We start from the raw sequence: 14,745 nt of genomic DNA, 5'->3' as shown, positions 1-14,745 counted from the left end.
GGGAGCGGTCTCATTGAAGCGAACTGGATTACTTGAGGAGTAAACCACTATTGAGCATGAGTAAAAATGGCAGACTCTGACTCAGAGTTATTTCAGCAGAAGCATATACTATAAAATCAAATCATGAACCTTTCAGACCTGAGCTATATTTTGAGGTAATCAGATATTCATTTCTCATATTTGTTTCAGACTACAATGGACCAAATTCATCTTGGATGCAAACAGGTAAAATACCTATTGAAATCAGTGGACATTATCCCCACTTGTTCTAAAGTAAAATATGATTCCATTGCTTATTGCCAATATGTGACCTACTAAGATATGGAAGGGAATTTATTCTGATTTTAAATTCTTTTTTTTAAAAAGAACCTCTCTTACTTATATAATTTACTTATATAGATCCATATACTCTGATCTGTAAACTCTTACTTATGTGAGTAGTCCTTACTCACCAAGTTTTCCCTTTGAGTGAAGTGGGTTAACTCACGTAGATAGCAAACTCTTCCGGGTAGGGACTTCATCTTTGGCCATTAAGCTCAAAACACATGTATGGCACCAGATAGATTTTTAATCTTTTCACTTGGGTTAACACCAGATTAGTAAAATGAAGTATTGAGCAGCTATGTCCTGCAAAGTCTACCTTAGACAAAGGATTCCTTTCATAGCCCTTCCATTTCCACAGTCATCCCTTCCAGTCTATGTGAATGAAGTCTAACAATTAAAGGACTGGGCGAAGCTAGAGATTCGTGGGGACTAGTTACCAACAAATATTCTCAGAAAATTAACGTGGAGAGAAGAAAAAACAAAAGGGGCCCTGTTCACTCTTGTCAAAACTAACCAATTACTTTTATTTTTTGTCTTCGAGTGATATTCACACCAATCAAGGAAAAACATTTGGGCCATGTGCATGTGAACATACATGACCTTTATTGGAGACAGGTGGGGTCATTAATTATACAGAAGTAACATCACACCATTCTCTTCCAATTTAATCCCATTTAGTTTCCTTATAAATCTGTAGCAAAAGTGCACTTTTAACAGTTCTTTTAATCTATAGTATATATTCTTTCAATATTCTCTCTCTCAAATCAGGTATTTTATTTGTAAAAATGTATCACCAGATATACAAAATACATGTATAGTGTTCTACATCACTTTTTTGTGTTGACTGTTTAGATTTGTTTTTTAAACTCAGTGCGCTCTCCTTTTTGCAAGAGTTACTGATGACAGATTTCTGTTAGTGTCACTATCCAGGGGCTCTGGGTTTTTCTGCGAACAAGGGGAGAGGACGGCTAACCAAGAGCAATTTTCACACAAGTAGGAACAACAAGATGACAAAAAAGATTTTACTGTTACTGATTAAATCTCTGAAAATGAGAGTACTTTGCATAATAAAAATCAGGAATTGACTGTCCATACATTTTCTTCTGGAGAAGGAGAGGTGGGAGGGGATGGAACTTGTACCCAATTGGAATATGCTAATATTTACTAACTTCCATTTTAAAAAGAAAGGAATTAATTGCTAACAGGAGGTTTCCAGTTGTGAAAGGGAACAACAGATAATGAGTACAGCCACCATAAAGGACTGCATGTATATGATGGGTCTTCATGAGGACAATATTTTGGTAAAAATATTCTATTTATCCCATACAAATCACAGAATTGCATAAATTAAATGTCCTCATAGATAATCAACAGTGCGTACTACGAAGTGCTGTACTAAGACCAACAAGGTAGAAGACAGCTTTGGTGTTATTAACAAGATGAAGAAAGGAACATATCAATTTCCACTCCTGGTTTAGAGCCAGCTATGACAAGCTTTGGCACTGTAACAGGACTTTTCAAAAAGAAAATTACAAAGGGTTTCAGAGATTTCTTATAAATTCCCTTTAATCTTTTCTTTCTAATTATCCTTGAGATTATACTATATACATTTGTAATGGACAATTTCTTAAATTCAGTCTTCATAAGACAAATATACCTGTCCCCTGTTAAGCAAGGCCTATAGTGGCATATCAAACCAGAGAGCATTTTCAGGGGCAATGATTCACATGACAAAACTAATGTAACAACCAGATGAAGAGGAACTCTTTGCAAGATAGTGTGTTAACCATTGTTTTTTGTTTTTCTTCCTTAATGGAAATTTCAAAGACTAGGAACAACTGGATTAGTTATGTAAATAATGCTTCCCTTGGTTAACTCTTCACAATTAGTGCTGCTTCTGTGTATTATCATAGGCAGATACGATCCTGCATCTGTTTACTATATACTGAATGAAATGCTGAACAGATCCTGTTTCAGAAGAGGGCACTTTTGGCGTATGCAATAGCTCCAAGAAATACTGTAACTTTAAACTTTCTATAACAACTTGTTGCAAGACATGCACTTTTAAAAGCTCAACTGCTTCTTTGCTTGAATTTGCAGCATTGTGGCTTTGAGAGTCAAACTTTTGCTTAAAAAATTAAAAAGTACAACAGATTAGGTTAAATGTGGGAAAAAAAATTACATCTTCTGGAGGGGGAATAGGATAGTAAAAGTTAAAAATATACAAAAAAGAGTGCTATTAGTGTTATCTAAAACCAAGATGATACATACTGAGGGATTTATAATGCTGCAGAAATAGCTTTGTGTCTACCTTTTTAAAAATTACAGACTTGACGTTTCCAGTGTTTTAGCACTGTACTGTTTCGCATGTCTGAGTCACCAAAAATATCCAGCAACTGGCTGCTGCTCATATCTCAAAATATGTGTTCAGCTGACACTGAATATTCAAATCATTCTGCTAAAATACAGAAAAACGACGATGACAGACTCCAAGGTATAGCCTCAGGCTGACACTGAATGGTAAAGAATTCCACAATGCTACTTTTAAAACCTTTCTTCAGTTCTTGAACAAATAAGCAGCCAGGTTTCAAGTAGAGGTAACCCAGATTTTGGAAGCTAGCAATGTAAAAAAAAAAGCCCAGAAAGAAAATCAGAGCAAAAGCTCTTCTTGTTACAGAAGATGGCACTCATCCTCCAAGAAATGGCAGAGGTAAACCTTTCTTCTCCCTGCTGGATCTCTCATGGTCCTACAGCAATGATGAGGAATTGTTTCTGCTGTCACTGATGTCCTACTTGGGACATAACCTTGATCCCTTTTTTCTTTTATTTGTACACATTTATCATTTCAGTTTTAGTCTCTTGACTGGTAGAAGAGGATATATCCGGATTCTGAGTTTTTGGAAATGTCTGATGTTAACCCATAGAATTCTTCAATGGCCTGGGCATCAATTTTCTGCAATTCAACAAGACATTCAGATTAGACCCACTCAAAATAACCAACACTGAGCACACACCTCCCTCCCCCAATGAAATACTATTTTGAGTTTAGTATATGGAAGAAGTTGACTGAAAGCTACCCAATATTAATACACCAAACATTTCTTCAATAGATTAAACTGCTTAATTTGGAGAAGATTAAATCAGGATAAATTGATAAGACTATCAGATCAAAAAAATAGTGCACTGTGAAGCTACAGTGCACACACAAGGGCTCTATGAAGGCCTGCTCTAAAAATTCAAGCTGACGTTCACCCTCAGCTCTTTCTACGAACTGGAGTCTCCAACTTCCCTTACCCAAAGCCATGCAGCCGGCATGCAGATGAAAAATAGTCTGCTATTAACATAGGAAAATATCTCCACCAGATAATAAGGAGTACACACAAAATTTTTAGTAAATTCAACAGGCAGTCTAAATGAACTGCTACCTCGCAAGAGGTTACTGGGGCTTCAAAAATGAAGAGAACTCCTACACTATTGGTTACTAATCTGGATCACCTATCAATAATGTAACACACAATCACTATTTTCACATTAGCTCTGTAAGAGTATACCACAAATGGAGCTTGCTCTCCCTGGGATCTAGTACAATGCTGACCAGTGTGACGTTGAGAACCTCATGAGTATTTAGACAGGGAAATAGCGTCTTTTCAATTCAGGCAGGAATACATTTCTTGTCTACACAATTTAAAATTGAGAGAAAATTACTGCAGGAAAGCACAGCCAGAAAAATTAGTTTGCATTTTGCTCTCAAAGCGGCGAGGCCTATGGTCATTATCTCTTGTGGGTGTGAGCTCCGCGGTTGTGGTCCGTCTTCTGAGAATGAGTCATTTCTCATTATTAGTCAATAATTTTATTGTTCCAGGGGAATGCAGCTGTCCTGAGAGGCCAGTGTCAGGAAAAGAAGTCTCAGGCAGCAAGAGCTAATCCCATGTAAGACTGAATTTGATTTGGCAGTCAATGGGGAGCCAGTACAGAGACTGAAACACTGGAATGAATGCTCATGACCTCTGTTGCTAAGCAGACAATGGTTCCTTTAGTATTTTAAAATGCCTTTAGGTCACATGATCCACCAGGATAAGAGGATGGCCTGAGGTGGGGAGCCAAGAGGAAATCAGTCTAGAGCGACTGAAGCTGTAATCTCCTCTACTATCCCCAAAATAGAAGATTGGGGAACCAGAGAGAAACTAAGAATAGGAAAGAATCGGTGGGTGACCTTTAATACTATCCCACACAGCAGCAAAGATGGCCTTGGGATACCACAGAACCAAGATTCTAGGTCCAAAGAAGAAACTTTGGGTGGAGGAAACAGGGAACATTCTCTGCTTGAACACACAGAGGAAGGCCCCAAGCTACAACTTGTGTAAGGAACCTCATTAACACCAAAATGGCTATTAGTACTGAATAGGCAGGAGGTACAGTCCTTGGTATGAAGGAGCCTCTCAGAATAGGTAACATCTTGGTTCTGAGCTCACAGATCCATATGGAATCAAATATTCAGGACAAAAACAGTGGCCTTTTCTTTTTTTCCTTTCTCTACACTTCAGTTCTGAGGGAGAGAGCAATGGCACTGAGGCATCACGGTACTTGGGCCAAAGAGAGTATTTCCCTCATCAGATCAGGGGTCTCTTGGGATTCAGACTTCCACATGGCATTAAGCAAGGAATAAAGGCTCAATGCCAACTCAAACATCATACTGAGCTGCTTTAAGGGTGTATCCAGAGCTGAGATTCCTGGTCCTTTTGAGCCCTCAGGGTTAAGGTAGCACAAAAGGCATTTTTCAGTATGTGCACCTCAGCGGGACACAGGCAGCATTACATATGCAGGGCTGTTCAGCACATTTTCACATTACAATGGGCATCATTTGAAGCTGGTTACCTTGCCAGCTATCCTATGAAAATAAAAGGTGCCCAGTACAGAGAAACAATTCACACACAAATTAACTGCAACGACGTAACTACACTATTCTAGCTATAATTAAAAGCAGGAGAGTTTAGTAACAACCTAAAACACAGCAAACAGAAAGGCAGCTGGAGAAATCTAAAGGGACTCCAATTAGACATCCATCAGGAACTAGAGTATAGCACTGTAGCTCCATATATAATGTTCAGGCTGAATGATCAGTACCACAAGGGAACTTGCCTGCAGCTCCAACCACCAAAGCTTTCTAGAAGTTTCCAGTTAAGAAAATGCAAAGTGCACAGGCTGAACCAAGCATGTGAATTTATACAGTTGATACCCAAAGAACCACCAATTTGTTCCTTAGTATGTTTATGTGCATGAGGAACAAATTGGTTCTCTGAATATTGCCTGCACAGATCCAGCAACTTCAGCAACTGTTCTGGTGGTCTACTGTGAAAGCACTAGTCATAAAAATGAAAGCTATCTGTAGGTGCACTCAATTTTGAAGAGAATGTACATTACCTACTTGATTAGGCCAGTACTTTTCTTTTTCCCCACCCACCTTATGAGCCTGGGGCAATACACACTTGGTAAGTTGCAAGAAAGATGCAACGAACACAAAATGGAATTACAAAGGATATGATTTGAAACAAGACATGCATTATGTCGTGTGAAAATCCAAATTCCTCAAATGCATGCGTTTCAAAATGCTCTGAAGTTCTGGGGAGAAGTATACGGGACAAATAAGCGTATATTTTTCCAAAGTTCTTTTCCCAGAAAGCCTTGTATATGAATATTCAGGAAAGAAAGATCAGTCATTCTAACAGAAAAAATACTCACAAAAGCATATTCACCAACAGACTTAATATAATTATCTGGCAGCTCTGCAAACATTCTCTGCTGTTAATTTAACTTAAATACCAACTAGTTTACCATGAAATCAAGTCTATTTCCACTATCTAGCATTTTGAATATAACCTGGAAATATTCTTATAGATTCACTTATCCCACAAATATTTTTAAATTCTTTGATAGCATAGCTATATATCCTAACTCATTTCCACATTCACAGATTAACAAATTAGAAACAGAAAATAACTATTTGATTACCTTGTCTCCTCCCCCTTCCATAGCAGGATTGTTTTCCACCAATATACTCAAGAGTTTTGTCCAGCCTAGTTTTAAAGTAACAATCAGTTGATGTTTCCACCAATTCTCTTTGGGAGACTGTTCTACATCTTAACTAACCTGATATTAAGGGTTTTTTTGTTTGTTGTTTTTTGCTTTGCTATTGAACCTAAATTTTCTTTTATCATTTTCTGGTCCACCCAAAACAATACCTTTCCCTCCACAGCATTTACAACTCTCAAATAATAGTAAAAGTTACTGCTCTCCCGAGTAACTATTAGCTATGCTACAAATTCGTTCTTTTCATCTTTCCTCATAATTTGGGGGAACCAATGTGGATAGACACTCTCCCCTCTATTCCATATAGACATTTACACTGTGCTGCATCACTTTTGGTTGCTACAATGTGACAGCTTGCCAAGCTAATAGCATAGAAAAGTGCATTTACCCATATTGCTTTCAAGTAATTTGGCTTTGTATATTATTCTATTTGAAGTCATTTGCCTTTGGTATTTGACATGTGACAGGTTTTCACATATACTGTAATAATACATTTTTACCTAAATAACTTTCATTTACCTGATATTTTACTTGAAACTTGAACCTTCACCCAAGCAAAAATAAAACATGACTCTTTCACTTTTATTGCATTTAGCAAATCTTCAGACTAGTAAAAGAAGAGTAAGCTGCTTCCAATGTACATTTCAGATCCAAAAAATCATAGCATTTATAACAAAAAGGTGACAAAGCTTTTTGAAGTCTTACATTATGAAACCAATAGAGACAAAAAGATTTATCCTCTGCTCTTTTACAACTTGGCAAAGCATGCACAGAGGCTTTGGAGTTATCTGTTAGCAGACTCAGGAAGACAACTTTCTTCACTTTATATGTGTTTCATACTTAGCAGGTTAAATCTCCAGGGCTTGAAAAGTCTACTTGGCCACTTGTACCTGGTGTGCAGGGACTTCCCCTAGCAAATAATAAGGTCTATGCCTGCTACTTCTGCAGAATCTAAGCTTTATTTTTATAAATTACTTTTTCATGCCTCATGATTGTGAACATATCTTTCCGAATTTGACCTGATGAAGTATTGAGTTTCCTGCAGTTTCTCTGCGATGCTAAGCAGCAGCAACATGATGGGAAACCAAAATGGTCAGTTTCAGAGCTACAAATCAAAATCTTGTGGGGAGCAATGAAACTGACAATGATTTCAATTTCACACTGTAGTTTCTTGGACAAGCTAGAGCAGCAGCAAGGAGCAAAGCTTTTTACAGGAACAGAGGACTCACAAAAGTAAACGGGATAGGCAGAGCTGCAGACAGACCCTGTTCCTGCTGCAGCGTAGGTCACCCCATCTCACTAATCATTACAGTAGTCAGGATGATTCCCAAAAACACATTATTCGGGGCAGGGTTGCTGAATCTGGGGTTGGAGGGCATAGATGGGGAATGGACAGGAGAGACATTGCTTTTCTGGCAGAGGAGGGTGGGAGGGGAGTTTCAAGTTTAGCAGGCACCTATCAGTTAGAAGCAGATATGAAAGACAGTCATTGAGTGGAGTTTCTTGGTAGGAATATTCTACACTCTTCCCAGTGGGACTGGACTTCAACAGGACTTTCATGCCTGGACTTCACTTATGCCAAACATTTCCATCCCTAATTTTTCAACTGTGACTTTCAGAACATATGGGATAGAAACCTGTTTTAAATGAAAACTCTCATCCTGCAGAAACTGATGACAAAATCCCCTGCCCTGCAGCCGCCACTCTCCTCCCCCTAATATGGGAAGGCTTCCCACTTGCCAGGGGATTTTTCAACTGCTGAATCTCCAGCTTTACAAGAGCTACATTCTGTATTCCCAATCCTGAGGAGCACAGTGAAGATTCAAGAGAGAAACAACTCACACAGACTATACTATTTTCAGATCAGTGAGATTATGAGGTAAACAATAAAATTTCAGGTTACTTTAAAGCATGACTCAGGTAAGAAAAGTAAATGAAAATCTGGCATCTTTGGAGGAGACAAATCTACTCTGTGTGTCTTCTAGACCAAGCCAGCACACATGCAAGAGATTAAATTGTATTCTGTTCTTACTCATGGTTCAGTACAGTTGCCAGTGTTTTCAGACAGAGAAATTTTGCTTTGGCCCATAAAATGAGCAAATCTGACATGGAAGACGTTGACTAAGAATATATAACAACATGGCTATTTTATGGCCTCTTTAAAAACCATACATGTTTTTAAAGAGATTACCTCAGTGCTACTACTAATCAGAGTTTGGACTTATTTTAAGGAGTGATCTAAAAAAGGCCAAGAGATAAACCTTCATGTTTTTACAATACAGCTCAATGGGATATGCAACAAAATGCTACCACATGTGTGTATATATTTTAGATACATATGCAAAACATTTATAGGCAAAATATTTTGTGGAGTATAAAATAAGTTTATTTTAGCTAAAGTATATCTAAATACTCTGCTAAAGATCAAAAATCCTATGGATATCTTCAGTATCTAACTACCCATGTGATCACAAGTCTCTGATTTTCTAACTCTTTCCACAGTTCTTGCTACCTGTCTGCAGCAAAAATCAAGAATCCTTCCTTTTACATACTCTTAACCTACAAAAGAAGATGAATGGGTGTTGAATTTAGTGTTGAGCTACAGCCATCAGAAATATTTAGGATCAAGCCGTTGACTCTAGAAAGCAAACTGGTCTCAAGAGCGAGCCTGAGATATGGGAAAAAATACCCTGGTGTTTTACATTCTTAACAGGACAGTTGTGGTTGTACCAAATAGATGTCATCCTCAGTCTTCTGTCAAGTGACTAATTAAGCCCCTCAGTTGAGCACGGTTCTACAAGTCAATTATATATACACAAATCTGCTCAGAACTTGATCAGGATGCCCCATACACAGATTTTGTTACAAATCTTTCATGGATGCAAAATGAATTCCTAGATACTGAAATAGGATCCCTGCACATAGCTGGAAAATGGTACTGTCCATATTGTTTTCACAACATAAAAGCAATCTGTATACCTACCTCTACAATGTCGTCGTCAAACAGCAACCAAAAGCCATGGCTCTTCACTATGGTGATATAATGTCCACGGTTTGGACCGCTGTCAGGAAAAATGTCAAAGATTTATTACATTGATGCCTACATATGAAAAACGAAACATTTGTAAATAACTCAAGCTATTATAGGTGGAGCTGATAATGTCACCTATAGTTAAGGTTCACCAATACTTTCCAGTGTAAGACCTTATTTTCAATTGCCTATAACTTTGCCCAACCTTAACAGTTTGCCAAAACCTTAACACGCTGGGTATCTACCTCAGATTTACTTAAAAATAAAGAAAATAAAATTTCACCAAAAATGGTTCCATACAATGGTTTGGGTGAGAAGCTTTAGGGTCTCTGCTCTGGAGCAAGGATTTGATATTTAGAAACAGGAATGTGCCGTTTGCGATTCTCATGAAAAAATGCCCACATCAGCCAAGTTACAAACCTTTGGGGGAAAAAAAAATCTTAGTTTGTGCTTGTTAGAGACCTGTTAGAGTTTGACAGCTACATTCTCTGAAGATTCCATCTGTACTGAGCATGCTTCAGACCAGAGCTGCAGGCATGCAGCTAGACTTTCTGTGCCATTGCTGCTGCCTGTTGTTGCGGCACTATCACCAGAACCGAGTGCAGAGAGACCCTCTCGTGTGTGCTCTCAGTACTCTCCTGTTGCAAGTGTGGTGGAGGAAGCTGCCAGATCCGAATGCAGCGGGGACCAGACCCAGATCAGATGGGTAAGGGTTGCAAAGGAAGTAGATTGGGACAAGGAATTTTTGGAGTGTAATAATATACATTAGCACTAGGTAAGCCACCAACTGCTGACCTCAGACAGTGAGGGAGCAAGTTAAGGATAAAACAAGAAACTAAATTCTCACTTTTTCTGGCTTTATTTTGTGTTTAATTTAGGATCTGAATAACACCAACATAAAATAACATAGCTTTTTCAAAGGACTTTACTGTGTATGGGGAAAGTGATTCTGTAGCCCCATTCAGTGTTATGAATTTACTGGATTAACAATTTCTGCTTTAGAATGAATGTGTAAATTAAAGTGAAGTTATCAAAGCAAAATATTTTAAACAGATGTTTTAAAAGATCTAAAATATATAGAAAATAAATTTGTACCTGGTCTATCCTGATATGTTAAGTTCCAGCCTGATACAAGTTTACAATAGAGCTGTGGAACTGCTAAAAAAAGCCAGTGTTTACAAAACAGCAGCTCTAGAGCACAACTGGTGACCCCTTCAATAAGGCAAAGTCACACTAACCGCCATTTCTATATATCATTACTGAAAGCTGTATTTATGCTTATTGGAATGTGTGTCACAGATAGCAAACCTAGGAACTAGCCTTGCAGACTCACAAGAGAAAGTTTGCAGGATAGGATCCTTTTTTTTTACATCATCAATATGTTGTATGAAAATGTATTTCAGAACTATATCACAATCTCAGAACCATGTACAGCATAGACAGCATAAATAAATTCAACAGATACCGGCATGTGTTGGTTTTGCTGGCTCTCTAATTTCGACACTGATCCTTTGGAAATATTCTATAGACCTTATGCTAGATTTCCAACTAGTTAAGATTTACCCCCCACTCCAAAAAAACAAAGAACACATAATCCCCGACCATCCCATTCTAAAGCCTGGTCTAATCTGAAGCATAATATCAGCATAGCTTCAGGGTTGTAAAAAAACATACCTCAACCGACATATCTATACTGACATAACCCCCAGCATACACACAGTTATGTTGACCCAAATAGTCTTCTTTTGATGTAGCTAGCTTTGTTCGCAGAGGTGTCCCTACACCAACAGAAAAACCTCTTCTGTTGGTGTAGGCTGTGTCTACTCTACAGGCTATCCCGGCCTAGCTATGCTAGTACAGTCTCAACATAGTGTAAACATACCCCATTTTTGACTTCTGTGAGTAACATTTTATCTTTTCTTACATAATGTATTGTTTGCAATGGCTTTTCTATTTGCATCAAGTTTTTTATAAAAAATATTTGTTTTTCAATTATTTTAATTCGGTTTTAATCATGCTGGATCAAGCCTGTGCAGCTGATTTAAAAAGCAGTATGCAATCTAACCACTTGGTGGCACCAGCATTTTTTAAAAAAATGTAATGATCTAGCAAGTCGCAACATACAAACTGATTCTATTTTGAGAACTTTATTATTCCAAGAATTGCTTTATTTCATTTAGCTTTCCTGGAAGCTTTAGCATGTTTTAAAGCTATATAAAAAGAACAAGACTGAGACTGTGCATACTGAATAGAAAAATAGGCTGAAAATATTTTCAAAAAAATGTTTAAATGTAAAAACATGTAAAAACCTTTTTACTCCTTCAGTTAATTAGCTTAGATGTTGCTGAGATTGTTCTACATTGTCAGCTGCTGCAGTGGTATTCAAATGTACATGAATGACCAGGTGAGTTAATTTTCATGGATCAGGTTTCAGAGTAGCAGCCCTGTTAGTCTGTATTCGCAAAAAGAAAAGGAGTACTAGTGGCACTTTAGAGACTAACCCATTTATTTGAGCATAAGCTTTCGTGAGCTACAGCTCACTTCATCGGATGCATTTTCATGGAAACTCATGTAAAACTCAGAAAGCATTGGAGACATACCTGCCACAGTGAACTACTACAGCCACAAGGTCATACATTCTGTCAGGGTTTGTAGCATCTCCTGAAGTATTAAAGAGCCGAAGCTCCAAGGGAAAGACTACACGATAGGAGAGTTTGGTGTATCGATGCAGCTGGTCCATGTATTTGAACCTTTTTAAGTGCAGAGCTAGAATCATGGGCAACTTCTTCACTCTCATTCTGGACCATAAAATATATTAAACATAAAACATCACATTAGAAAATAGCCCTTACACTAGATAAACCTTTTAAAAGAAAATAATTAGAATTTGTGTTTAAACGATTAAAAAAAGTTTAATCGTAAATTCAGTTTTAATGAAGATGATTTGTGAAGAGCTGCTTTTTATACAAGCATTTTGGTACAAGTGGGAAAGATTTATAGCACAACTGACATCCACATGCAAGACAGCTGCTTGCCTATGCTGAACAAATCAGCTTTCATCATATCAGGAAAGTGGAAAATGGAATAAACCTCTGTCCTTCAGGCCTGGCTTCTATTAACTAAGAAATGAAAAAAAATAGATTTTCTACAACATCTGTGGCTGAAGGGGAAAATGTTCTGGAGGCGTCAAACTGATCACAACTAACAGGGAAAAAGGAGTGATGTCTGGTAGTTCTTTAGGGGACGAATGCGAAACTGACCATTTGGGATCTCCTCTGATTGTAGGAGCTGCTTCGAATTTATATTTTCCCTGACATTTCCCCACCTAGAATGTCAGTTATTCTGTGGTTTCAAAGAATTGCCATTGGATTAATATTGTAAATTTACTAGGGCTGTCAAGCGATTAAAAAAATTAAACACGATTAATCACACGATTTAAAAAAACTGCAATTGCATGATTAATTGCGCTGCTAAACAATAATAGAATACCATTTATTTAAATATTTTTGGATGTTTTCTACATTTTAAAATATATTGGTTTCAATTACAACACAGAGTACAAAGTGTACAGTGCTCACTTCATATTTATTTTTGATTACAAATATTTGCACTGTAAAAAAAACAAAAGAAACAGTATTTTTGAATTCACCTTATGCAAGTAGTATAGTGCAATCTTTTTATCATGAAAGTTGAGCTTAGAAATGTAGAATTATGTACAAAAAAAACTGCATTCAAAAATAAAACCATGCAAAAACTTTAGAGCAGGGTGGGCAAACTTTTTGGCCCGAGGGCCATATCTGGGTACAGAAATTGTATGGTGGGCCATGATTGCTCATGAAATTGGGACTTGGGGTGCAGGAGGGGGTGAGGGCTCTGGTTGGGGGTGTGGTCTCTGGGGTGTGTCCAGAAATGAGGAGTTCAGGGTGCAGGAGGGGTCTCTAGGCTGGGGTTGGGATGGGGGGAGGGTTCTGGGGTGGGGCTGAGGATGAGGGGTTGGGGGAGCAGGAGGGTGCTCGGGGCTGGGACCGAGGGCTTGGGAGGGCAGGAGCGGACTCAGGGGTGGGGCATCGGGTTGGGGCATGGGAGGGGGTCAGGGGTGCAGGCTCTAGGGTGTGTTTACCTCAAGCAACTCCCAGAAGCAGCAGCATGTTCCCACTCTGGCTCCTACATGGAGGCACAATTCTGCATGCTGCCCCGTCCGCAGGCACCACCCCTGCAGCTCCCATTGGCCCAACAACCCATGTGGTTCCTGGCCAATGGGAGTTGAGGGGGTGGCACTTGGGGCAGGGGCAGCGTGCGGAACCCCCTGGCTGCCCCTATGCGTAGGAGCTGGAGTGGGGACATGCTGCTGCTTCTGGGAGCCGCATGGAACGAGGCAAGCCCCCAACCCCGCTCCCCTGCTGGAGAAGGGCAAGCTCCGGACCCTGCTCCTCAACAGAGCTCGAGGGCCGGATTAAAATGTCTGGAGGGCCAGATGCGGCCCCCAGGCCGTAGTTTGCCCACCCCTGCTTTAGCGCCTACAAGTCCACTCAGTCCTACTTCAGCCAATCACTCAAACAAGTTTGGTGACAATTTGCAGGAGATAATGCTGTTCGCTTCTTGTTTACGTCACTTGAAAGTGAGAACAGGCATTCGCATGGCACTGTTGTAGCCAGCATCGCAAGATATTTACGTGCCAGATGCGCTAAAGATTCTTACGTCCCTTCATGCTTCAACCACCATTCCAGAGGACGTGTCCATGCTAATGACAGGTTCTGCTCGATAACTCGATCCAAAGCAGAGCGGACTGATGCACGTTCGTTTTCATCATCTGAGTCAGATGCCACCAGTAGAAGGTTGATTTTCTTTTTTGATGTTTGGGTTCTGCAGTTTCCACATCGGAGTGTTAATCTTTTAAGACTTCTGAAAGCATGCTCCACACCTTGTCTCTCTCATATTTTGGATGGCATTCAGATTCTTAAACCTTGGGTCAAGTGCTGTAGCTATTTTTAGAAATAACACGTTGGTACCTTCTTTGTGTTTTGTCAAATCTGCTGTGAAAGTGTTCTTAAGACGAACATGTGCTGGGTCATCTTCCGAGACTGCTATAACATGAAATATATGGCAGAATATGGGTAAAACAGAACAGGAGACATACAATTCTCCCTCAAGGAGTTCAGATTTTTGATTCAATTTGATTCAATTCAAATTTAATGAATGTATTTTTTTTAATGAGCGTCATCAGCATGGAAGCATGTCCTCTGGAATGGCGGCCGAGACATGAAGGGGCATACGAATGTTTAGATTATCTGGCACGTAAATAC

General features: G+C 39.0%; 1 protein-coding gene across 3 annotated transcripts in view; it reads right to left on the bottom strand.

The window, feature by feature from the left end:
* Positions 1–904: 904 nt before the first annotated feature.
* LOC144269953 (ubiquitin carboxyl-terminal hydrolase 12-like) overlaps positions 905–14,745 on the bottom strand; it is a 39,511-nt gene continuing 25,670 nt past the window's right edge. The window contains exons 7-10 of one of the 3 annotated variants that reach the window (XM_077826058.1): positions 12,043–12,240; positions 9,395–9,473; positions 6,334–6,398; positions 3,159–3,277 (exon numbers count right to left, since the gene is read on the bottom strand). In XM_077826058.1, the coding sequence (XP_077682184.1) occupies positions 6,381–6,398; positions 9,395–9,473; positions 12,043–12,240 (295 nt within the window). In that variant the 3' untranslated portion in view covers positions 3,159–3,277; positions 6,334–6,380. The other 2 variants (XM_077826055.1, XM_077826056.1) reach the window with 2 other exon arrangements.

Source organism: Eretmochelys imbricata, chromosome 9 (assembly GCF_965152235.1).
Source record: "Eretmochelys imbricata isolate rEreImb1 chromosome 9, rEreImb1.hap1, whole genome shotgun sequence".
Taxonomy (NCBI): domain Eukaryota; kingdom Metazoa; phylum Chordata; order Testudines; family Cheloniidae; genus Eretmochelys; species Eretmochelys imbricata.
The sequence above is the reverse complement of the archived record's forward strand: the minus strand, read 5'-3'. Positions and strand labels throughout refer to the sequence as shown.